General features: G+C 51.4%; 2 protein-coding genes across 2 annotated transcripts; both read right to left on the minus strand.

The window, feature by feature from the left end:
- Positions 1–8,458: 8,458 nt before the first annotated feature.
- Positions 8,459–12,797, minus strand: LOC126083289 (epididymal-specific lipocalin-10-like). Its single transcript, XM_049896821.1, has 6 exons — positions 12,693–12,797; positions 11,727–11,866; positions 11,123–11,193; positions 9,941–10,048; positions 8,819–8,917; positions 8,459–8,487 (listed from the first exon to the last, which is right to left on the minus strand). The coding sequence occupies exons 1-6, from the start codon at positions 12,795–12,797 to the stop codon at positions 8,459–8,461; spliced, it is 552 nt and encodes a 183-aa protein (XP_049752778.1).
- Positions 12,798–13,018: 221 nt separating this feature from the next.
- Positions 13,019–18,808, minus strand: LOC126083126 (epididymal-specific lipocalin-6-like). Its single transcript, XM_049896516.1, has 7 exons — positions 18,719–18,808; positions 18,370–18,509; positions 16,388–16,458; positions 15,768–15,878; positions 15,127–15,228; positions 14,808–14,833; positions 13,019–13,054 (listed from the first exon to the last, which is right to left on the minus strand). Exons 1-7 carry the CDS (start codon positions 18,806–18,808, stop codon positions 13,019–13,021), a joined length of 576 nt encoding a protein of 191 aa, XP_049752473.1.
- Between the last annotated feature and the right edge of the window lie 7,900 nt (positions 18,809–26,708).

Here is a 26,708-nt window from a genome sequence, read left to right on the forward strand (position 1 = left end):
TCGCCGCCGCACAGGATGTGCGTAACAGGGGGCGCCCGGGGCATGCCGGGAGATATAGTTCCCTGCGGCCGCCTCTCTCCCACCGCCGCCGCGCCGGAAGTGCGTTGGGCGCCCCCGGGGCAAGCCGGGAGATGTAGTTCTCTGGCCTCTCCAGCCCTTCCCCACCCGCGTGCGCTGTCCAACGCGGAGCCGCTCACCCCGCTGGCTGCTGACCGCTTCCTAGCCCCAAGTGAGGTAGGTGGGCTCTACGTAAAATACACACCCTATTTCAAAGACTATGAAAAAATGAATGTAAGATATCACAATCATGTGCTTATAACATGTGCAAATTACTTCGAATGTATTGAGTTGAATAAAGTCGTACTGTTAAAATTAAATTCACCTGTTTGTTTTACTTTTGTCAAAAGTGGCTACCAGAAATTTTTCAATTATAAATGTGCATTATATTTCTCTTGGCCTGCACTACTCTAAGCTGTTGTTGTTGTTGTTAGGTGCCGTTAAGTCAGTTCCGACCCATAGCGACCCCATGCACAACAGAAGGAAACACTGCCCGGTCCCGCGCCATCCCCACAATTGTTGTTATGCTTGAGCTCATTGTTGCAGCCACTGTGTCAATCCACCTCGTTGAGGGTCTTCCTCTTTTCCGCTGACACTGTACTCTGCCAAGCATGACGTCCTTCTCCAGGGACTGATGCCTCCTGGCAACACGTCCAAAGTATGTAAGACGCAGTTTCGCCATCCTTGCCTCTAAGGAGCATTCTGGCCGTACTTCTTCCAAGACAGATTTGTTCGTTCTCTTGGCAGTCGATGGTATATTCAATATTCTTCACCAACACCACAATTCAAAGGCATCAACTCTTCTTCCGTCTTCCTTATTCATTGTCTAGCTTTCAGATGCATATGATGTGATTGAAAATAACCATGGCTTGGGTCAGGCGCACCTTAGTCTTCAAGGTGACATCTTTGCTCTTCAACACTTTAAAGAGGTCTTTTGCAGGAGATTTACCCAATGCAATGCGTCTTTTGATTTCTTGACTGCTGCTTCCATGGCTGTTGATTGTGGATCCAAGTAAAATGAAATCCTTGACAACTTCAGTCTTTTCTCCGTTTATCATGATGTTGCTCATTGGTCCAGTTGTGAGGATTTTTGTTTTCTTTATGTTGAGGTGCAATCCATACCGAAGGCTGTGTTCTTTCATCTTCATTAGTAAGTGCTTCAAGTCCTCTTCACTTTCAGCAACCAAGGTTGTGTCATCTGCATAATGCAGGTTGTTAATGAGTCTTCCTCCAATCCCAATGCCCCGTTCTTCTTCATATAGTCCAGCTTCTCGGATTATTTGCTCAGCATACAGATTGAATAGGTATGGTGAAAGAATACAACCCTGATGCACACCTTTCCTGACTTTAAACCAATCAGTATCCCCTTGTTCTGTCTGAACAACTGCCTCTTGATCTATGTAAAGGTTCCTCATGAGCACAATTAAGTGTCCCAGAATTCCTATTCTCTGCAATATAATCCATAGTTTGTTATGGTCCACACAGTCAAATGCCTTAGCATAGTCAATAAAACACAGGTAAACATCCTTCTGGTAGTCTCTGCTTTCATCCAGAATCCATCTGACATCAGCAATGATGTCCCTGGTTCCACGTCCTCTTCTGAAACCGGCCTGAATTTCCGGCAGTTCCCTGTTGATATACTGCTGCAGCCTTTTTTGAATGATCTTCAGCAAAATTTTGCTTGCGTGTGATATTAATGACATTGTTCTATAATTTTCACATTCGGGTGGATCACCTTTCTTGGGAATACGCATAAATATGGATTTTTTCTTCCAGTCAGTTGGCCAGGAAGCTGTCGTCCATATTTCTTGGCATAGACGAGTGAGCACCTCCAGCACTGCTTCTGTTTGTTGAAACATCTCAGTTGATATTCCATCAATTCCTGGAGCCTTGTTTTTCGCCAATGCCTTCAGAGCAGCTTGGACTTCTTCCTTCAGTACCATCGGTTTCTGATCATATGCCACCTCTTGAAATGGTTGAATATTGACTAATTCTTTTTGGTATAATGACTCTGTGTATTCCTTCCATCTTCTTTTGATGCTTCCTGCATCGTTTAATATTTTCCCCATGGAATCCTTCACTATTGCAACTCGAGGCTTGAATTTTTTCTTCAGTTCTTTCACCTTGAGAAACGCCAAGCATGTTCTTCCCTTTTGGTTTCTATCTCCAGCTCTTTGCACATGTCATTATAATACTTTACTTTGTCTTCTCGAGCTGCCCTTTGAAATCTTCTGTTCAGTTCTCTTACTTCATCAATTCTTCCTTTTGCTTTAGCTGCTTGACGTTCCAGAGCAAGCTCAGAGTCTCCTCTGACATCCATCTTGGTCTTTTCTTTCTTTCCTGTCTTTTCAGTGACCTCTTGCTTTCTTCATGGATAATGTCCTTGATGACATCCCACATCTCATCTGGTCTTCAGTCACTAGTGTTCAATGCATCAAATCTATTCTTCAGATGGTCTTTAGAGATCAGGTGGGATATACTGAAGGTCATATTTTGGCTCTCGTGGACTTGCTCCAATTTTCTTCAGTTTCAACTTGAACTTGCATATGAGCAATTGATGGTCTGTTCCACAGTCGGCCCCTGGCCCTTTTCTGACTGGTGATATTGAGGTTTTCCATCATCTCCACAGGTGTAGTCAATTTGATTTCTGTGTGTTCCATCTGGCGAGGTCCATGTGTATATTCGCCGTTTATGTTGGTGAAAGAGGTATTTGCAATGAAGAAGTCGTTGGTCTTGCAAAATTCTATCATTCGATCTCTGGCATTATTTCTATCACCAAGACCATATTTTCCAACTACTGATCCTTCTTCTTTGTTTCCTGCTTTTGCATTCCAATCACCAGTAATTATCAATGCATCTTGATTGCATGTTCGATCAATTTCAGACTGCAGCAGCTGATAAAAATCTTCTATTTCTTCATCTTTGGCCCTAGTGGTTGGTGCCTAAATTTGACTAATAGTTGTATTAACTGGTCTTCCTTGTAGAAGTACAGATATTATCCTATCACTGACAGTGTTGTGCTTCAGGATAGATCTTGAAACGTTCTTTTTGACGATGAATGCAACACCATTCCTCTTCAAGTTGTCATTCCCAGCATAGTAGACTATAGGATTGTCTGATTCAAAATGGCCAGTACCAGTCCATTTCAGCTCACTAATGCCTAGGATATTGATGTTTATGAGTTCAATTTCAATTTTGATGATTTCCAATTTTCCTAGATTCATACTTTGTACATTCCAGGTTCTGATTATTAATGGATGTTTGCAGCTGTTTCTTCTCATTTTGAGTCGTGCCACATCAGCAAATGAAGGCCCTGAAAGCTTTACTCCATCCACATCATTAAGGTCGACTCTACTTTGAGGAGGCAGCTCTTCCCCAGTCATCTTTTGAGTGCCTTCCAACCTGGGGGGCCCATCTTCCAGGACTATATCAGACAATGTTCCGCTGCTATTCATAAGGTTTTCACTGGCTAATGCTTTTCAGAAGTAGACTGCTGGGTCCTTCTTCCTAGTCTGTCTTAGTCTGGAAGCTCAGCTGAAACCTGTCCTCCATGGGTGACCCTGCTGGTATCTGAATACCGGTGGCATAGCTTCCAGCATCACAGCTACACGCAAGCCCCTACAGTATGACAAACTGACAGATACGTGGGGTCCTGGTGATCTACTTCTAAAAAATCAGGCACTGAGAAGGCTGTGGAGCACAGTCCTGCACACGGGTCACCACGAGCAGAGTCAGCTTGACGACAACTGGAGCTGTTGCATTAAGGCAACAAATAAAATTCAGACCTGCAGGGCTTCCCGTCCCTGTTTCTGACTCCCTTTTTGGGAACACAGTTTCACAAATCATCACCAAGGTTGGAGAAAAGGCCTGGAGATCTGCTTCCATGAAGAAGACTGCAGCCAAGAAAACCCTATGGAGCCGTTCTACTCTGTGACAGACGGGCCTGCCATGAGCCGGCATTCACTCAACACCAACTAACAACAACAACAACCAAGAGTTCACAACCCCTGCCCCATTCGTCCCAACCTCCCACCCCACCTCCAGGGTGCTGGCTTCAAGCAAACTTCCTATGGATTTGAAAGTGCGGGAATTACCTCATTGGTTGGCATCGTGGAAGGGAAAACCACAGCCCTAGGGAAGGAGTAGAAGGTGCCAACGAATGTCCTTCAGGTAAAGATGTGGGCAAATCTAACCTTCACACTGGAAGATATTCTTGGAGAAAATCCAAGGACATCTTAGTCCAAACAAGGAAGTCCAACACTAAAGACTTCCTTGTGAAGGGTCTAAAGATTAGGAATGGGTGTGCAGAAGGGTGGAAAGGCCTCATTCTGCTCTGATCACATTGTGAAGTCAGAGGACAGGTTCAGGTACAGAATAGACACCTGGATCCAGTTGGGCCTGCTGGGAGTGTTGCCGAACTCGCATGCACCCAAAGCCAGCCTCTGCACCCCCAGGGTTCCTTGTCCCTTAGAGGGGCCCAGCCTTCTGGGGAAGGAAGGAGAGAGCAGACTGAGGTGCTCCAAGAGTTTCGGGATTCGTGCTGAGAGGATCGGGAGGAAGGTGGGCCAAAGCACTCAGGTGCAGGCATGATGTGGGCGGCAGAGTCACTCTGAAGAGCTTGACTTAAGGGGCACTGAGATTTTCCTCACCTGGGGGAAGGGTGTTCCTCCACTCCACGAAAGTGGTAGGATTTTTTTTAAAGACAAGAAGCAAGGCTCCTGTTGTGGGTTGAATTGTGTCTTCCATAAAGATAGACTGAAGTCCTAACCCTGATACCTGTGAAGGCGACCTTATTTGGAAATAGGGTCTTTGCAGATGTAATGAGTTAAGTTAACATGAGGTCATACTGGAGTAAGCTGGGCCCTAATCCCATATGGCTGGTGTCCATATAAGAAGAGAGAGATTTGGAGACACAGACAGACAGAGGGAAAACGCCACGTGAAGAAAGAGGCAGAGACTGGAGTGATGCAGCCACAAGCCAAGGAACACCTGGCCACCAGAAACTGGAAGAGACGAGAAGGATTCCCCCCTAGAGCCTTCAGAGACAGCATGGCCCTGCTTACACCTTGCTTTCGGACACTGGCCTCCAGAGCTGTAAGAGAAGAAACATCTGCTGTTTTCAGCCCCCAGTGTGTGGGGCTTTGTTATGGCCCCCAGGACACACACGGACGGTTGGTGGTGGAGGTTTGTTTACATCAGCAGGCACATAGCCAGGGACCCCATCACTGGCACAGCCACAGCCACAGCCACAGGTGGGGCTCCCTGCCCAGATAGGCATACCTGGGCCTGTTACTGGGGCTGGGCTGGTGGAGATGAAGCCACACACCCCAGACACAGAAAAGTAGATCCCGACACCCCCAGCGTCTGCCCAGGACCCACACAGAGCAAGCCAGACCAGGGCTGCAAACTTAGTGAGCAATAAATAGGAGCAGCTAAAGGGCTGAAGGGCTCAGATGGGGAAACCCAAGTTCCTGGAAAGGCCAGAACTGGGTCCCAACGCAGAGAAAGGGGTCTCGCGTCCAGTCAGGCCAGCCCAGCTCCCTGTGGGAAGTGCTCTGTATGAGCTGTCTGCTGCTGCTGTAACAAATTGTCACAAATGAGCAGCTTAGAACAGCACAGTTTTCTCTCACAGTTCTGGAGGCCAGAAGCCCGAGATGGGTCTTTCAGCGCTAAAATCAAGGTGCCGATAGGGCTGGTTCCTTCCTCAGGCTCCAGCTTCCAGAGGCCACCCACATTCCTTGGCTCCTGGTCCCCTCTTCCATGTTCAAAGCCAGCAGTGACCACAGCCAGGAAAGAGTTTCCGCTCTTAAGGACTCATGTGATCAGGTCAGGCCCATCCAGATAATCCAGAATAATCTCCCCATCTCAGGGTCCTTGACTCAATCACGTCAGCAAGGTCCCCTTCGCCATGAGGTGACACAGTCACAGGTTCCGGGGACCATGACGTAGACATCCTACTCTCTCCACCACAGTCATCATTGAGGCAGAAAGACCAGGGTAAAGTGGAAGGTGTGGAAGGCCCCAGGACAGCTGAGAGTCCTCAGGCAATGCTGTGGGCAGGGGTGGTCAGACCTGTCCCCCAGAGTCTCCATCTCAGGCTCCAGGACAGTACGGCAGGACTGTCTCTCCCTTCCCCTTGGGAACCATCCTGACCACCTCTCCCAGTCAATGGGGACCTCCAAGGCACAGCCCATCCCACTTCCGAGTGGCCCCTCAGGTGACGGAGCAGAGGCCATTCTGGGGTCTTCCCTTGCCTTCTGAAGGCGGATTGCTGAGGGGTTGTGGGGAGGCGAGGCCAGGTGGATGCCCGATCGGAACTATCTGTTTCGTAGAAACGCAGACTGTTGCATCAGCCCCACCAATCCCTGGGTGCCAAGGTGCTCTGTCCCTACCACCACCACCCAGCCTGGGCTGGGTTGGCATTTCTGGTGAGTCCTCCCCCTGCTCTTCGGAAACACCAGCTTCCAACATGTTGCAGGCCCCTCTTCCAGGGATACCAGACCAGCTGGGAAGAGGAAGGTAAATCCTCCCAAGTTAGAAGCCTCTTCATTGGCTGAGGATTCCCTAGGTGGCACCAAAGGTTCACAGGCTCAGCTGCTGACCAAAAGGTTGGAGGCTCGAGTCCACCCAGAGGTACCTTGGAGGAAAGGCCTGGTGATCTACTTCCAAAAAATCAGCCACTGAAAACCCTACGGAGGAGCACGGTTCCTCTCTGACACATGGGGTTGCCATGAGGTGGCAATGACTCCAGACAGCAACCGGTTTTCACTGGCTGAACGAATGGTGGCGCAGTTGTCATGGAGTACTATGCAGGCATTAAAAAGGAGAACTGTCACTAGTAACTGATACCCAGCTATTTTTAGGAAACGTTGTTAAGTAAAAGAAACAAGTTATGCTCCGAAGAGCTTTTTTCTCCACACCGCTTACTGTGTTCCCACGGACGCCTGTAGGTAACCAAGCCACGTCTCTGTCCTTCCTATGTATCTTTTTGCAAATTGTACATATGGGTGTGTGTGTGTGTTGCCTTTATTTCACAGAAGTAGCATACTAAATATACGGGACAACTTTAGAACAACTGGAGAATAAAAATAATGATGGGAATTTTGTTATAAAAATAAAATAAAATAAACCAAAACCAAACCCACTGCCATCTAGTGCATTTTGAACAAAGTAGAGCCCAGTTAGTCTATAATATTACAAAATAATTTTAAGGGTATTCACCAGTCCACTATGACACCAAAATAATAATTAATTAAAGGGGTCGGAGGGGAGAAGGAAAGCTCTTCTTGGTAACAGAAGGCCATCTAAGTCACCTAGAGCTGTTATAACAGAAATGCCACAAGTGGATGGCTTTAGTAAAGAGAAATTTACTTCTCACAGTCTAGGAGGCTAGAAGTCTGAATTCAGGGCATCAGCTCTAGGAAAAACTTTGTTGGCTCAGGAGGAAGATTCTTCTCATCTATCTTACCCTGGACTTGGAGCTTCTCTGGGCAGAAACCCCAGGTCCAAAGGACACGCTCTGCTCCTGGTGCTTCTTTCTTGGCGGTATAGGTCCCACTCTCTCCTTGCTTCCCTTTCCTTTTATCACTTGTAAGATAAAACGTGGTGGAGGCCACACCTGAGGGCAACTCCCTTTACATTGGATCAGTGATGTGCCCTGAGTAAGGGTGTTACAATCCTACACTAATCCTATTTAACATAAAAATTACAATCTCAAAATGGAGGATTGGGACTCATGGCCTAACCAAGTTGATACATATTTCGGGGAGACAGAACTGAATCCAGGACAAAGGCCAATCCTATAAATGTAGAAGAAGGAATACAATTTTTTTAAATCACCATTTTTAACTACCATAGTAAAAACTTATTCAGACAAGAAGCACCATTGGATGCTAAAACCATTGAGTAAGAGGGTTGGCAAACAGGATACTCACACTTCTCAAATTATAACATTAATTAATAATTACAAAGCAGACAGGTACAAAAGGAAGGATTTCTTAGGCGACAGTAAGGAGCCGCAGAGAACAGACTGGGAGCAACACCCAAGCCACAAGCTTCAAGGAACACGCCTGCCCCAGAGTAGGGAGACCTGGCACCATTTTTCCCATGGGACTCCAGTGACAAGGAGCAGAGAGGGCAGGTGGCAAAAGCCCGAGATCTATTTGATGGCGGATGAGGGTCAGAGGGCTCAGGAGGAGGGGACCATCTGGGTCTCAACTCTCTGTGGTAACCAAGAATCCCACTGGGGATGAGAGCCTTGGCCCTGGGTTCCACCCCAGTGATGGCCAGAAGTCTCCAAGTCCCTCTTGTGAGCGGTAGCTTGAGGACTGCTCTGGAGCCCCACTCCAGAGCTGGGGGACCCCAAGTGGAGTCCCACAGGAAAGGGCAGAAGGCGCTGTGTTCACGGCAGAATGGTGTTCGCACAGGAGGCTGCGGAGGAGAAAGACACTGAGGGGCCACCGGGAGCAAGTGTGCCGGGCCGTGCCCTGCAGCCCCAGCCCTCCGCCATGGCCACATGTCACCTGCTTAGGGACCCTGAGAGAATGGGGGGCTATGCCTCGTGCTCTTTGCAGGCTCCAGGGCACAGCTGGCCCTGACGCTGAGCGAAGGCTGGGAGGAGGGAATGGAAAGGACGCCCAGCCCATGTTCACGATGGCTTTCAATACCGACGTGTGGCAAGATGGGGCCTCTTCCTTCCCTCCCCCACGTAAATCAATGCTCTGACAGGGCGGGCAGGTGGGCAGGAGTAGTCGCATGGTACCGTCTTTTGGAAGGAAAGTTGCATTTTCCAGGAGCTCCAGGACCTCAGCTGTGTCCACGAATTCTTTGATCTTCAGGAAGCTTGACATGGTCTGCCGGCCTGGAGTCGGGGTTGTGTCGCCTCCTCAGAGCATGATTTGGGCATTGAGGCTGATTCCCACCCCACAGCCACCAAAATGTCCCTGAGCTTGGTGGATGAAGAAGCAAAGCGTTTCTGCCAAGGGAAGTGCTGCCCTGGAGGGCCACCTCTGCTCCATGTTTCCAGGAGGATAGGTGTCCCTGACCACTGGGCAGCCCTCTTTGCCCACTAGAGCTCCCCTGCCCCCTGCCCCCTGCCCCCCTTAACCCTGCCCTCTTCACCCTGCCCTGTGCCCTGCACCCTCACCCCCGGCACCCTGACCCTGACCACTGATACCTGCCCCACTGCCCCTGAACACTGCCCTGACCCCTGCACCCTGACCCTGACCCCTGCACCCTGCCTCTGACCCCTGCACCCTGCCCTTGACCCCTGCCCTGACCCCTACACCCTACCCAACCACTGCATCCTGCCCCTGACCCCTGCCCTGCCCCCGACCCCTGCCCCTGACCCCTGCAACCTTACACCCTGTACCCTGCACCATGCCCCTGATCCCTGCCCCTGACCCCTGCATCCTGTCCCTGCCCCCTGCATCCTTCCCCCAACCCCTGCCCTCTGCCCCCCCACCCCCTGCCTCCTAACCCTGCATTACCCTGGCAGCCCCCTGTCCACGGGCATGGCCCATCTCCCTGACCTCTCCCTTTCCAGGCCTGCCCTCTGCAATGCCTCCTCCACCTCACTTACCCCTCCGCAGACATGTACTGGACCCGCCTCTGTGACCTCAATTCCCAGTTCTCCCCTCCCTGACCACCCACCGGTAACGTCTGGAACTCTCCGCCCACCTCACCACCTGCCTGTGTCCGAGCTCACCTCCTATTTCCCCTCTACCCGCTGGCCTCACCCCGGGGGTGGCCAAAGCCCTGACCCTCTGGGCCTGGCTGACCTCCTGTCCCCCTGCACCCTCATCCTTCATGGCACCTCCACACGCAGGGGCCAAGGACACGCTCCTGTGGCTCCTGCCACCCCGAGAAGCTGCCAGTCACTCACTGAAGAGCAGCAGGCTCTTGTATTCCCGGCCGGCCCGACCCAGCCGCACATAGACCACGCCGTAGCTGTAGTCGGTGGACAGCACGCGGAAGGCTTTGATCCCTCTCACTGGAAGAGAAGAGATGCAGAAGGCCCCAGGCCGTGCCTGCTCCTGCTGCTCCTGTGCGCCAGCGGGAAGCCCTGCCTGAGCCCAGCGCAGGCGCCTCAGGGGCTGGCGTGTCTGACCCTCAACCTCCCCCTCCAAGGCCCATGGGGACATCTGCTCCAGGAGGACCAGGCCTGGGACAAAGGCCAGCCTGACCTTGGTCCCAGGGTGCTTGTCCCACCTGCCATGCTTTCTCAGGAGCAGAGAGGTAGCTGGGATGTTTGGTCAGGTGTGTCTCATCCAGGTCCTCGTGGGCCATGAACCTGAGGGGTCTGCCCACTCCTCTGTGCCCTCTGCAGTCTGCCCTGTCCTCCTCTGTGCCCTCTGCAGCCTGTCCTCTCCACTGTGCCCTCTGTAGCCTGCCCTCTCCTCCTCTGTGCCCTCTGCAGTCTGCCCTGTCCTCCTCTGTGCCCTCTGCAGCCTGCCCACTCCTCTGTGCCCTCTGTAGCCTGTCCTCTCCACTGTGCCCTCTGTAGCCTGCCCTCTCCTCCTCTGTGCCCTCTGCAGCCTGTCCTCTCCTCTGTGCCCTCTGTAGCCCGCCCACTCCTCCTCTGTGCTCTCTGCAGCCTGCCTACTCCTCCGTGCCCTCTGCAGCCTGTCCTCTCCTCTGTGCCCTCTGTAGCCCGCCCACTCCTCCTCTGTGCCCTCTGCAGCCTGCCCTCTCCTCTGTGCCCTCTGTAGCCTACCCTCTCCTCTGTGCCCTCTGCAGCCTGCCCACTCCTCTGTGCCCTCTGTAGCCTGCCCTCTCCTCTGTGCCCTCTGCAGCCTGCCCACTCCTCTGTGCTCTCTGCAGCCTGCCTACTCCTCCGTGCCCTCTGCAGCCTGTCCTCTCCTCTGTGCCCTCGGTAGCCCGCCCACTCCTCCTCTGTGCCCTCTGCAGCCTGCCCACGCCTCCTCTGTGCCCTCTGCAGCCTGCCCTCTCCTCCTGTGTGTCCTCTGCAGCCTTCCCACTCCTCTGTGCCCTCTGCAGACTGCCCAATCCTCTGTGCCCTCTGCAGCCTGCCCACTCTCTGCAGACCCTGAGCCGCCATACTCACAGGTATTCCTGAATACAGCCTTCTTGTTGTCCTTCCTCAGGATGACTGTGTGGGACTGGCACCCCTGGGACCTGGGGAGGAGGCAGCAGCTGTGAACACCCTAATGGGAAACCACCTTCACTGGGTCTGCCCCTCAGCCCCTGGGACCTGGTGGGGGCAGGTTTGGGAGGGCCGTGGCAGCCATTTGGACATCACTCACCCCCACATTGTCTCAGTTTAATGCTCTGCTGGTGGGGTTTCCCCATGCTGGACCAGGGCCTGCCCACAGTTCAGGGAACCTCCAAACACCTGCTCCCTGCAAGTGGTTATGCTGCCAAGTGGGCACTCGCCACTGCGATTTGTCCCAAAGAAGCCCTCAGAATTTCAGGCCGGGGCAGGCAGGGGGACAGGCAATCCCTGTGAAATTTTCAGACTGAGCCCACAGGCCTGCCTCCCCCCACCACCCTAGCTCCTTTCCCCTCCAACCAGGAGCCCCGTGGGGTGGGGCGGGGGGGACCAGCTTTTACCCCTGGAAAGGAAGATGCCCCTGACTATTTGCAGCAAGCTGTGTCTGCAGGTGGGTCTGTAAGGGCCAGCTGGGCCTGCCCCACCACGGTCTACTTACCGACTAAAGACAATGACCACCTTCAGCTGGCCTGCCTTGTGAACCTCCACCAGGGACGCCCCCAGCTTCCTTTTGTCTCTGCCCGGCAAGAAGCCCTTGGCGTCAGTGGCAATGGCGAGAATATACCAGAAGCCTGAAAACTGGATGGGAACAACGGGGTGGTTGCCACTCCTCCACCACCCACCCCCAATGGCTCCCAGCTGGGGTGAAGAACCAACCAGCACAGCCTAGTCCCAGCACAGCAGGTCAGCCCAGCCCCAGCCCCCCTGCTCAGGTTGCTTGTGGAGAGGCAGATGTCCAGCTGGTCAGGGGCCCAGCAGTGAGGCAAGGACCACAGGCGGTGATAGGTCTGAGGCCCCACCACCACCCCCCCTTGAGTCCCAGGCCCCTCCCTCTAGGGCCCCCCGGACAAAGGGCTGCCCTGTCCCCTCCTTTCCAGCCTGCCTCTGCTCCTCATCTGTTCCTCCTGTGTGCCCCCACACCCCAGGCACCACCATACCTGGCCAGCTCCACTCCCCCATTTGGTCAACCTCGTCTTGGCCGGTGGCCCGTGTCCACCCCCACGGAACCCTGTGCCCAGTCAGCCTGTCCTCATTATCCTAGAACGGGCCCTGCTTGCTCTGCCTTCCCTGCTCCAGCAACTCGAAGCCACGGCCCCGTCCCTCCTTGGGGCTCCATGGCCCCGTCCCTGCACCCCCAGGGCTTCAGCTTAGCAGCCGTGACTCGGGGTTGAGTTTTGCAGCCACGACCAGGCCCTGAAGAGGGTAAGACAGTGCACCACATCCCCACCTGACAGGGGGCTCCCAGAGCCACGGCTTTGGGTGGAGAGGCCAGACGACCACATTGGGCCCAGCCCCTTAGTCCCCTTCAGACTTCCACTGCTGACCGGGGTGTGGGCTGTTTCTGGGTGACCCTACCTCCTGTTCACTCCCCCACTTCACTTGGGGACTGGGGTGTGAGGGCTACCTTATTCCAGTTGAGATTGTAGGACTCCTTGGGGAGCTGCTCTTGTGGCCGGGACGTGATGGCCAGCACCAGGACCAGGAACAAGGATAGCAGCCCTGGCTTCATCCTCTCCTACCTCCAGCAGGCATGGTCCCAATAGGCCACACACTGCATTTAAACCCCCTGGCCCTGCCAGGGCCAGCCCAGCTCTGCCCACTGTGGATTCCAGCCAGTCCTGGAGCTGCAGCCTAGCTGAGGTGGGGCAGGAAGGATGGGGAGGCAGGTGGGACTGTCCTCACCTCTCTGGGGGCCATGGACCAAGGGCGGAGAACAGCCAGGACACACCCTCAGCTCCGCATGTTCCCGTCTGGGAGCCGGTCTCCCTGGGGGCCGAGGACGGAGAATGGCCAGGACTTACCCTCAGCTCTCCATGCTCCCCTCTGGGGGCCTGGCCCTGGCTCTCAGGAGGACCCTGAAGACCCATTGCATTTTAGATGCCACACCGCACTCCCCGCAGTCTCAGAGGCTCAGGAACCCAAGCCTCCACCCCCGTGCTCCCCTCCCCCTGCAAACCCATCCTCCCCAGGCAGCTTCCCGTTCTAGAGACTTCCAAAAGGAGGCAGACATGACCTGGACATGACCTGTCTGAGCCTTGGCTCTTCACCCATACACCAGGGCCCTCAGGGTACTGAGAGCGTGGGAAACCACCTGCTACCGGCTGGTACACAGTAGGTGCTCAATAAAAGCTTTCTTCCGTTGTGGTAAAATACACATGACATAATATTTGCCATTTTCACCACTTTAACGTGCATGACCCAGTGCGTTTAGCACGTTCACACTGCTGTGCCGCACTCGCCCTATCGAGCACCAACCAGTGTGTGCGTGCATGCAGCGGGTGGGGGCAACGATTCATCTTTTTTCTCTTTAACTCCCCATTTCTCCTTCCCTCCAGCCCCTGGTGCGTGGGGCCCAGGCTGGAGGTGTGTGCAAGTGTGTGCATGTGTGTGTGTGTGCATGTGAGCCCTGCATTGTGTACACACGTGTTCATGGGAGTGTGTGCACATGAGTGTGTATGCACTGTGTATGTGTGTGCATGTGTTGTGTGTGTGTGCACACGTTGTGTGTGTGTGCACACGTGTGGGCACAGTGTTCATGCCCAGCCTCGAGGAGCAAGGCGCCCACCTGCCCATCACACCTCACCTCACCTTGAGCAACACCTCCACTGCTTTGAGCCCACCTTCGCCCAAGCCTGAGCAGCTCCCAAGACTTGGGCTGGGGGTCCCGCCAGAACAGAGGGCCAGGCAGGAGAAAGGAATGGCAACCCAAGCAGGGTGCCCCACCCACCAAGACTGCCAGTACTGCAGCAGCAAGAACCCCCCACAGAGAGAAAGCCAGGTCTTGGCAAGTTGGGAGTGCCCTCTCAGCCCCACCTGGCTGGATGAAAACCGACCTGCTGCCCTCAAGCCCTGGGCAATCCCTGGACACTGTGGTGCCAGCTTTCTCAGCCCAGAGCCCAAACCATGCACATCCTGTTCCATACGACCTTCCCCCCATGAGGCCTTCCTCCCACCAGGTTGACTACCACCCACATCAGGCTGCTGCTCTGCTCTCCTGGCCCAGCCAGCCACCCCCAGCCAGGCCTGAGTGCAGGCGTCCCCAGACCACAGGGATCAGGACAAGTGTTCAGGTGAGGCACCCTCTCCCGCAACTGCTGTGATGCTGACCTCACGGGGCCTGAGGTCCTGCCCCCAGTGACCCCTCCCATCCTCCTCACTGGAGGTGACCAGAGTCCCAGGAGGGGGCACCATGTCAGACACCTGTCTGCCTTTCACATGTGTTTGACCTGGGCCCTGCCTGACGCACAGTGGAAAGGCCTCGGTGAGGGTTTGGAATCACTTTATTCTGATCCGGTGAGAGAGTCTGTGGGAGCAGCCAGCCCAGCGCCCAGCACACTGGCCGGCCTCTTCGGCCATATTGAGGACACTGTGGGGGTGGCCACGTCACTCACTGCAAGCCAAGAGGAGCATCAGAGCACCCGGGCTCAACCCCCAGCCCACAGCCACACACTGGACCCAGTCATAGGTGGTTCGTTCTGCCTCACTGGGGCCTGGGGCCGACCCCCAGGACGTGGCTTACCTGCAGGACCTTGTGCGCACAGGTGACTAGAAGAGGAAGAGACAGGCTATGAGGACCAGCTGGATCCCCGCGCCTCCCAGCCCCCGGGACAGGCTTCGGTCCACAGCTCACTTCGGGCATGGGTGGATGACCAGTTGAAGACCTCCCACAGCCCTGCCACACTCACAGGGGCCTGAGGGACCCGAGACAGGCAAAGCTGGCCTTGGTTCACGTCTACACCACCCTCGGCCCACATCTACGCAGCCCTTGGCCCATGTCTATGCAGCCCTTGGCCTGAGGGGTGTCCCAGGTGACCCGCCTTCAGCCACCAGGCACTCACGGTCCTCCTGCAACCTGGCCTGCTGCTGGGCCAGGTAGCCCAGGTTCCTGCTCCACTTGGAGAAGAGGCTGGTGGCCTCTAGGCTGGCCACCTCAGTCCGACCTGTGGGTGGCGGGGGGGCAACCTCACTGAGAGCCAGCAGGGGGACCCTGAGACTGTGAACCAGGCCTGCCCCCCTCTGCCCCGAAGGCCCTACCTGCACTGGAGCCCTGCCCCCACCCCCGTTTCTCCTCAACCAGGTGAGCGAGAAAAGGGAAGGGGGCCAGAGGGACAAGAAGGGACAGTGGAAGCCCCACTTGGCAATTTTATGCAAGGAAACAGTGAGGGAGCAGTCCCCCCAGCAGCAGCAAGGCCAGCACCTGTACCAGGCTCCTCCCCTCAGCCAGCCAACCCTGACTACTCCAGCAGGCAGCTGAGCCCAGAGGCCCAGGAGACCCTACACCCCAGAATGGTGCCTCCAAGCCCTCTTCCTGAGCCCCTTCGGGTCCCCAGAACTCTCGATGCCTGGGCTGGCATGGCTCAGTCGACAGGACATGGCCTTGTGCCTGTCCTCTGGGGTGGGGTCCTGGGCCTGGAGTGCACAAGTGGGCTCTCAGGGCTGGGCCCTGGTGGTCCCCTCAGCCTGCCCATCAGCTCCTCACTGTACAGCTCCACGGTATTGAAGGTCTCGTCCCCAAACTCCAGCTGGGTGAAGACAATGGCATAGTCCTTGAAGTTGGTACTCAGCACTCTGTACTCCAGGACACCCAGGGCTGAAACCAAGTGCACCCGGCGGGTGGGCATCAGCTTGGCTGGAGTTCAGGAGGCCCCCGGCCAAACGAAAGCGCCGGCGGGACCGGTCCCCTGGTCCCTGATCCCACCCAGGCCAGCACTCAGTGGCTGCTCAGACCGTGGCGTATGGACAGACAGACAGACTGGTGAATGCCTGTCCTCATGGGGAGTAGGCAGCCCCCGTCAGGGCCCTGGCCCTCCACATGGTGATGAGGAGACACCTCAGCCTCCAGGGGTGCCGGGGTGAGGCCGGAACCTGGTTCTTTGTGGCTTGGAGCCAGGCACCCTGCCCAGGGACACTACATGCTCAGGACAGGCACCAAACCTCTACAAAGTCAGGTCCTTGAACTTCCTCGGGGCGGAGGCAGCCCACCCCACCTCACCACTCACTGCTGCACTGGCCCTACGAACAGGGAGCCTGGGGACACCTTGTGGGACCGGGGGCTGGGGGGCCAGCCTGCCCCAGAGAAGGCCCTGGCCTTGCACTTACAGGGATTCTCAAACACCCATCCAGGACTTTGCTTCCACAACTCCACAGCGGTCAGGCTGCACCCGTCCAGCCTGGAGGAGGAAGGGCCTGTGGTCAGCTCAGGATCAGACCCAGGACCTGGGCGAGGGGAGACGGAGTCCTGCTACTCAGAGGCCTGCCGGCTAGGGAGTTCAGAGGAGTCCTGTTTTTCCTCTTACCCCCGTTACCCAGAAATCCCATTCTTGGCCAGTTGGAACCCGTCTGGGGAGCTGGCTGGCCCAGAGGGCCCCTTCGAAGTACAAATCAGCTCCCTCTCCCCCCACCCCAGGGAGCTATTACCCAGGACCTGTGTGAAGAAGCACTCCCCTCTGTCAATCTGTCTGTCACTGTGGTGGCTTGTGTGTTGCTGTGTTGCTGGGAGCTGTGTCAAGGGTATTTCAAATATCAGCAGGGTCACCCATGGTGGACAGGTTTCAGCAGAGCTTCCAGACTAAGACAGACTCGGAAGAAAGGCCTGGCAATCTACTGCCAAAAATTAGCCAGTGAGACCCCTGTGGATCCCAACAGCACACTGTTCCATAGGGTGCTGGAAGCCAGGCCCCAGGCTCATCTGCACTGAACAACAATGCTTAGCGTTTGCAGCGAGATTTCAGGGGAAAGCTTCTGAATGGGGAACTGAGGAGAAATGAAAGAGGAGAGGGCGGGTAACAGGTGAACTGTGTCCCGAACAAAGGTATGTGGAAGTCTTAGCCCCAGTACCATGAATGTAAACTTCCTTGGAAATAGGATCTTTGCAGGTGTCATTAAGGAGCCCTGGTGGCACAGCGGTTAACGCTCAGCTGCTAACTGAAAGGCCAGTGGTCCAAACCCACAGCTTCTCCATGGGAGAAATGTGTGGCAGTCTGCTTCCATAAAGATTACAGCCTTGGAAGCCCTATGGGAAGTTCTACTCTGTCCTAGAGGGTCTCTGTGAGTCCCTAGATGGTATTGTCAGCGTGAGGTCATGCTGGAGTAGGGCGGGTTCTAATCCCAGCTGAGTGGTGTTCTAAAAAAGGTGCGAGACAGAGAGACACAGGGACACAGAGACACTGGGACACGGGGACACGGGGACACGGGGACACGGGGACACAGGGACACAGACACAGGGACACAGAGACACTGGGACACAGGGACAGGGACCAGAGACATAGGGACATGGGGACACAGGGACACAGAGACACATGGACATAGAGACTCAGGGACACAGAGATGGAGGGACACAGGGACACATGGACAGAGGGACACAGGGACACAAAGACAGAGGGACACAGGGACACAGGGACACAGGGACCCAGAGAGTGAAGACACCATGTGACAGCCAAAGCAGACTTTGGGGTGATGTGGCTACAAGCCAAGGAACATGGAAAAGGAAGTGATACCTCTCCACATGACCCCCAGCTGCATGTCCCCCATCAGCATACCCCCAGGCACCACCCCTCCCACCCTCCCACCAACCATGTGGGTTTGCAATGCCCACATGCACACACTCGCCCCTCAGGCCAGCAGCACCTAAGCCTGACACCCCAGGAGGCCACTTGACACAGTGCCCCCATGACCCCTCTCTTAGCGGGTCTATTTTCTGAAAGAACCAGTGACTCCCACCGTCTAGATGTTCACCTAACTTCCATCGTCTGCTCAGAAGGGTTGTTCACACCAGGAAGAGGCCTCTCTCACTGACCGAGCTGGCCCAGCTGGCCGAGGTCATCAGCTTCTGCGCCAGCGTGAGGCCCAGGTGGTGGACCCACCAAGAGGCCAGCCCACCAGGACCCAGGGCACCAAGGCTGGCAGAGGGCTAGTGGCTCATAGGGAAGGGGGGATGTGTGGAGCAGTATGGGGACCCAGGGCCACTTGGCCACCGGACCTTTGTGCAGGGGCAGGAAGATGCAGAGCAGTCTCCAGCCTCAAGCCTCACCTGCAACGAGGCCCAAGTGGCCAAAAGGAGGAGCACCCCCTCCCCTGCTCACCCACTCCGAGAGGCCAGCATCTTCAACTTGTTCTCTGGGGTCAGAGTCACCACGACCCCTTCGATGGTCCTCATGGCCTTCCCCTCTGCAAAGCCCTTTTCCCGAGAGGCCACAGCAAGGATGTACCAGGGGCCAAGAAGCTGGAAGGGGGACAGCATGAGAGGGGCGAAGGCTGCCCAGCCTCCCCACTCAGGGCATCTTCTCTGTGTCTGAGAGCCCACGTATCTGCTGCAGCATGCTCCCCAGGACCCAGGGGCTCCTGATGCCCAGCCTGTCCCCTGAAGCCCATGGCACTCAAAGGAGCAGCCTGGACCCCCAGGACTGACCAGCACCAGCAGGAGGCCATTACCTGCTTGGGGTCCAGCCTTCCCAGCCACATGGCCTGGGCCCTGGGCACGAAGGCCAGCACCAGGAGAGCCACCATCGGCACAACCCTCATCCTGCACTGCCTGCGCCAGCGCACCTGGCCCCTCAGGCCCTGGAACCCTCTTTTATGGCTCTGGGATCTGTGCTGTGGGCGGACACTAATGGCCAGACCATGGTCTCGGCCTTACTTCTTGCAAGAAAATGAGGTGACCATGGGGGGAGGACTCCAAGTGGTGACATTTGTCTGCCCAGCCCAGGAGGGCAGATGGCATGGACTGCGAGACTGCCCTCAGTGGACACGGGCTGTGCTGATCCCTGCGTCCTTCTGTCCCATGGGGCTCCGTCCAGATTGCTGGTCCTGAGCCCTGGCCAACTCCTCCCTTCTCCAGGCCCCCAACACTTTCCCTCACTGAGCCTGGAGGGGTGGGAGGGACACCTCTGACCCCTCAGCCCCGGCCCCCCAGCCCTCCCACTCGCTGCTCTGCAGGCTAGTCTCATACCCCTGCCCTGCCAACACAGCCAGCCAGTCCATCTTGTTCCTCCACCCTCACCCTATCCTTCCCACATCCGCCACCCTGGCCCAGCTCCAAGCCACCTCATCCTACTTCTGCTTCCCACTTTCCTGGCCCAGGCCTCATGGGGATGGGTGTGTCTCCCAAGGCCCTTTGGGAGCTCTCTGCAGGCCAGAGTCTTTCTGCTGTCAGTCCCCTGAGCCCTGGGACAGGAGCAGGGACTCAGCAGGGCAACCTGGGAGACAGAGAATGGGGCTCAGCCCAGGGGCCCCCAGAAGTCCAGGTGAGGTGGCCATCACCTGCACCTTCTGGGATTCATTCATTCACTCATTCATCCACCAACACGTGTATACTCAGCTAATTCCACTCAGCAACACAGCTCTGGACACTTGGGCTCCATCTTGGCACAAATCCTCCATCTTGGAGTCATGCTCAGCCTCACATGGACCCCACCCTTGTCAGTCACTGAGATACATAGATAGGTAGACAGATGATAGATTAGATAGATAGATAGATAGATAGTAGATAGATAGATAGATAGATAGATAGATAGATAGACAGATAGATAGATAGATAGATAGATAGATAGAGATGACAGACAGATAGATAGATAGATAACAGACAGATAGACAGATAGATGATAGGTAGGTAGGTAGACAGACAGATAGGTAGATAGGTAGATGGATAGACAGACAGATAAATGATAGATAGGCAGGTAGTTAGGTAGATAGACAGACGGACCCCAACACGTCTGTCACTTTGCCATACTGTGGGAGCTTACGTGTTGCTGTGATTCTGGAAGCTATGTCACCAGTATCCAAATACCAGCAGGGTCACCCAGTGTGGACAGGTTTCAGCTGAGTTTCCAGGCTAAGACAGACTAGGAAGAAGGAACTGGTGGTCTGCTTCTGAAAAAATTAGACAGTGAAAACTTTATGAATAGCAGCAGAACATTGTCTGAGACAGTGCAGGAAGATGAGCCTTTCAGGTTGGAAGGCACCCAAAATATGACTGGGGAAGAGCTGCCTCCTCAAAGTAGAGTCAACCTTAACGACATGGATAGAGTCAAGCTTTCAGGACCTTCATTTGCTGATGTGGCACGACTCAAAATGAGAAGAAACAGCTGCAAACATCCATTAATAATCAGAACCTGGGATGTATGAGGTATGAATGGAGGAAAATAAGAAATTGCCAGAAATGAAATGGAATTAATAAACATCGATATCCTAGGCATTAGTAAGCTGAAATGGACTGGTATTGGCCATTTTGAATCAGACCATCATATGGTCTACTATGCCAGGAATGATAAATTGAACAGGAATGGCATTGCATTCATCATCAAAAAGAACATTTCATGATCTATCCTGAAGTACAGTGCTATCAGTGTACAATAATATCCATACATCTTCAAGGAAGAGCAGTTAATACTATTATTCAAATTTACGCACCAACCACTAAAGCCAAAGATGAAGAAAGTGAAGATTTTTTTTACCAGTTCTGAAGTCTGAAATTACTGGTGATTGGAACACAAAAGTTGGAAACAAAGAATTGGTAGTTGGAAAATATGGCTGTGGTGATAGAAATGATGGCTGAGATTGCATGATAGAATTTTGCAAAACCAATGACTTCTTCATTGCAAATATCTTTTTCAACAACATAAACAGAGTCTATACACGTGAGCCTTGCTGGATGGAATACACAGGAACCAAATCAACTACATCTATGGACAGAGGCTATGGAAAAGCACAATATCATCAGTCACAGCAAGGCCAGGAGCCAAATGCTGAACAGACTGTCAATTGCTCATGTGCAAGTTCAAGTTGAAGAAAATTAGAGCAAGTCCACAAGAGCCAAAGCATGACCTTGAGTATAACCCACCTGAATTTAGATACAATCTCAAGAATAGATTTGACACACTGGACACTAATGACTGAAGACCAGAAGAGTTGTGGAATGACATGAAGGACATCCTACATGAAGAAAGCAAGAGGTCATTGAAAAGACAGGAAAGAAAGTAAAGACCAAAATGAATGCCAGAAGAGACTTTTGAAATTTGCTCTTGAATGTAGAGTAGCTAAAGTGAAAGGAAGAAATGATGAAAGAGTTAAATGAAATGACGTGTGCAAAAACCTGAAGTTAGAAAACCAAAAGGGAAGAACGCTTTTGGTACTTCTCAAGTTGAAAAAACTGAAGAAAAAATTCAAGCCTTGAGCTGTAATATTGAAGGATTCTATGGGCAAAATACTGAACAACATAAAAAAAAGCATCAAAAGAAGATGCAAGCAATACATAGAGTCACTGTACCAAAAAGAATTGGTTGACATTCAGTCATTTCAGGAGGTAGCATACGATCAAGAACGATGGTACTGAGTGAAGAGGCCCGAGCTGCACTGAAGGCATTGGAGACAAACAAACCTCCAGGAATTGACGGAATACCAGTTGAGATATTTCAACAAATGGATGCAGCACTGGGATGCTCACTCATCTATATCAAGAAATTTGGAAGACAGCTACCTGGCCAACCGACTGGAAGAGATCCATATTTGTGCCTATTCCAAAGAAAGCTGATCCAACAGGATGCAGAAATTATCAAACAATGTCATTAATATCACACATAAGTGAAATTTTGCTGAAGATCATTCAAAAGTGGTTGCAGCAATACATCAATAGGGAACTGCCAGAAGTGGAAGCCAGATTCAGAAGAGGACGTGGAAAGGGGATATCATGTCAGATGGATCATGGCTGAAAGCAGAGAATATCAGAAAGCTGTTTACCTGTGCTTTATTGACTATGCAAAGGCATCGGACCATGTGGATCATAACAAATTATGGATAGCATTGCAAAGAGGCAATCTCTGAACAGAGCAAGGGGATACTGCATGGTTTAAAGTCAGGAAAGGCATGCATCAGGGTTGTAGCTTTTCACCATGCTTATTCAATTTGTATGTTGAGCAAATAATCCAAAAAACTGGACTATGTGAAGAATGGGGCATCGGGATTGGAGGAAGACTCTTTAACAACCTGCATTATGCAGCTGACCCAATCTTGTTTGCTGAAAGTGAAGAGGACTTGAAACCTTTACTGATGAAGATCAAGGACTCAGCTTTCAGTACAGATTACACCTCAACATGAAGAGTACAAAAATCCTCACAACTGGACCAATAAGTGACTTCATAATAAACAGAGAAAAGTTTGAAGTTGTTAAGGATTTCATTTTGCTGGATTTACAATCAATGCCCATGGAAGCAGCGATCAAGAAATCAAACAACATATTGCATTGGGCAAATCTGCTGCAAAAGAATTCTTTAAAGTGTTAAAAAGCAAAGCCAAGAGAGGCAGGGCCAAGATGGCAGACTAGCCAGACGCTTCTGGCGATTCCCGCTTACAATAAAGACCCCAAAAAACAAGTGAAACTATTATGTTTATGACAAGCTAGGAGCCCTGAACATCAAAGGCAAAATGAGAAAACAGACTGAGAGGCAGGGGGAGGGAGAGACAGCTCAGAAGCGGAGGGGAGTTGCTGGACTTGACTAGCAGGGATGCCTCAGGCACCATTCCCGGTAAGGGCTGCGGTGGGCTGGTAGTAGCCTTCAGCCCCAGTTTCCTCAGGGAGAAGAAGCCAGCCACACAACCTACTCACACCTCTGGAACCAGAGAAGACCAGTGCTCTTGGCAAAAGCTAAGTACTTGCAAAGCAGGGCGAAGATGGTGGAATAGGCAGATGCTTCCTGAGACCCCTCTTACAATAAAGACCTGAAAAAACAAGTGAAATGAGTATATTTATAACAACCTAGGAGCCCTGAACATCAAAGGCAAGGTTAGAAAACGAACTGAGGGGCAGGGGAGGAAGGGGCGGTTCAGAAGCGGAGAGGAGTTACCAGACCTGAATTGCAGGGAGCCTTCAGGTACCTTTCCTGGGAGTGGCTGTGGCGGGCTGGTACTAGCGTTCAGCCAGTTTTCTCAGGGAGAAGCAGCCAGCCACACAGCCTACTCGCACCTCCAGAATCAGAGGAGACCAGCGCTCTCGGCAAAAGCTAAGTACTTGCATATATGTTACCGTGCCCCCCCCAAGCCAGCTTCACTGGCTGCTGATTTCCCTTGGACTGAGATAGGCCCTGTTGAGCACCTAGAGCCATCATCCAGGCCCTGGAGAAGGAATAAATTCGTAACTGGGGGAAAAGATAATATGTCAGCTCAGGACAGAAGTAGCTCCTGTCCAGGCATAAATGATCTGTGGACTTTGAGTACCTTTCCCCTCTGCATGGACCAGTGTGGGCCTGTTTCAGGAGAATAAGCCCTTGTGGGCAGACTACAACTGATTCAGCTGTGCGGCGGAGAGATGGGTGTTTGCTGTTTGACACCACTTTGCCTATTAAACAGGGTCCTCACCTACCCACATCAGGGGCCTAAGGACTGGTGGCTCCACTCAGGTCACCCCCCACCCGCGACAGGGGTCCAAGGATAACTGGTACCTCCCAGTCCTTACAACCAAAAACATTGGGTGCCCATGGTCTGTGTGCAGAACCCACCTACCTGTATGCTCTAGGGAACAGGGACATACTTTCCTCAGAGAAACATGAGGGATGATTCTCAGCCCCCTGCCTGGTTCAGAGCATTAACCCCTGCTGAAACCAGATACCGGTACCTACACCAATCACCCTTGCCCCTCTAATACTGTAAGACAGAGCCTGTACCACACACTTGAGAAGCAGCTACCTGGACACCTGAGCTGAATTCATACAAGAAAAGTGAATGGATTCCTAGACTGATATAACTGATAACAGCTCTAGACATCTGGGGACAGAATGTCAGAGCTCCAAAGGTGAAAATAATCAAGCTAGCTCACTCAAGCAACCCATTTGGGCATATCAAAACAAAACAAAGCAAGAAGCTACAGTACAGTAAGCAAACATAAACTGATACAATAACTTATAGAAGGCTTGGAGAAAACAGTCAATATCAAGTCACATAAAGAAACGGACCGTGATCTCCTCAACAAGCTCTCAAAACAAAGAATCAAGGGATCTTCTAGATGAAAGTGCCTTCCTGGAATTACCAGAGGCAGAATACAAAAGATTAATATACAGAACCCTTCAAGACATCAGGAAGGGAATCAGGCCATACGCAGAACAAGCCAAGGAACACACAGATAAAGCAGTTGAAGAAATTAAAAATGTTATTCAGGAACATAATGAAAAATTTAATAAGCTGGAAAAATCCATAGAGAGACAGCAATCACAAATTCAGAAGACTAACATTAAAATTACTGAATTAGATAACTCAATAGAAAGTCAGAGGAGCAGAATTGAGCAAGTGGAAGGCAGAATTTGTGAACTTGAAGATAAAGCACTTGATGCCAACACATTTGAAGAAAATCAGATAAAAGAATTAAAAAAAATTTAGAAACCTTAAGAATCATGTGGGACTGTATCAAGAGAAATAACCTACAAGTGATTGGAGTTCCATAACAGGAAGGAATAACAGAAAATACAGAGAGAATTGTTGAAGATTTGTTGGCAGAAAACTTCCCTGGTATTGTGAGAAATGAGAAGAAATCTATCCAAGATGCTCATCGAGCTCCACATAAGGTAGATTTTAAAGGAAATGCACCAAGATGTTTTATAGTCAAACTTGCCAAAACCAAAGATAAAGAAGGAATTTTAAGAGCAGCTAGGGATAAACAAAAAGTTACCTACAAGGGGGAGTCAATAAGAATAAGCTCGGACTACTCGGCAGAAATCATGTAGGCAAGAAGGCAATGGGATGACTTATATAAAAAATTGAAGGAAAAAAATTGCCAACTAAGAATCATATATCTAGCAAAACTGTCTCTTAAATATGAAGGTGAAATTAGGACATTTCCAGATAAACAGAAGTTTAGGGAATTCATAAAAACCAAACAAAAACTACAAAAAATACTAAAGGGAGTTCTTTGGTTAGAAAATCAATAATATAAGGTATCAACCCAAGACTAGAACACTGGGCAGAGCAATCAGATGTGAACCCACATAGGGAAATCCCAAAAATAAATTAAGATAAAAAAACACTCAAAACAGGGAAACAGCGATGTTATTATGTAAAAGAAGACAACATTAAAACAATAAAGAGGGACTAAGAAATGTAGTCATAGATCTTTCATATGGAGAGGAAGACAAGGCAATACAAAGAAATAAAAGTTAGGTTGAACTTTAGGAAAATAACGGTAAATAATAAGGTAACCACAAAGGAGACAAACTATCCCACACATCAAAATAAAATACAAGGTAAAAATACAGACTCAGCAGAAACAAAATCAACAACAACAGATGTGAGGAAAAGACAATATATAAAGATAATCTACTCAGCACAAAAAATTAACTGGGAAAAAGAAACTGTCAACAACACACAAAAAAAGACATCAACATGATAGCACTAAATTCATATCTATCCATAATTATGCTGAATGTAAATAGACTAAATGCACATAAAGGGACAGAGAGTGGCAGCATGGATTAAAAAACTCGATCCATCTATGTGCTGCCTACAAGAGACACACCTTAGACTTGGAGACACAAACAAACTAAAACTCAAAGATGGAAAAAATATATCAAGGAAACAGCAATCAAAAAAGGGCAGGAGTGGCAATATCAGTTTCTGACAAAATAGACCTTAAGTTAAATCCACGACAAAGGATAAGGAAGGACACTAGATAATGATTCAAGGGACAATATGTCAAGAAGATATAACCGTATTAAATATTTATGCACCCAGTGACAGGGCTACAAGATACATAAAACAAACTCTATCAGCATCAAAAAGTGAGATAGACAGCTCCACAATAATAGTAGGAGACTTCAACACACCACTTTCGGTGAAGGACAGGACAACCAGAAAGAAGCTCAATAAGGACACGGAAGATCTAAATGCCACAACCAACCAACTTGACCTCATAGACATATACACGACACTCCACCCAACAGCTGTCAAGTATACTTTCTTTTCTCGTGCACATGGAACATTCTCTAGAATAGACCACATATTAGGTCATAAAGCAAGCCTGAGCAGAATCCAAAACATCGTAGTATTACAAAGCATCTTCTCTGACCATAAGACCATAAAAGTGGAAATCAATAACAGGAAAAGCAGGCAAAAGAAATCAAACACTTGGAAACTGAACAATACCCTGCTCAAAAGAGACAGGGTTATAGAAAACATTAAGGATGGAATAAAGAAATTCATAGAATCCAATGAGAATGAAAACACTTCCTATCAGAACCTTTGGGACACAGCAAAAGTAGTGCTCAGAGGTCAATTTATATCAATAAATGCACACGTACAAAAAGCAGAAAGGGCCAAAATCAAAGAATTATCCCTACGACTTAAACAAATAGAAAAAGAGCAACAAAGGGAACCCTCAGGCACCAGAAGAAAGCAAATAATAAAAATTAGAGCAGAATTAAATGAAATAGAAAACAGAAAAACA

Source organism: Elephas maximus, chromosome 9, assembly GCF_024166365.1.
Source record: "Elephas maximus indicus isolate mEleMax1 chromosome 9, mEleMax1 primary haplotype, whole genome shotgun sequence".
NCBI classification, from domain to species: domain Eukaryota; kingdom Metazoa; phylum Chordata; class Mammalia; order Proboscidea; family Elephantidae; genus Elephas; species Elephas maximus.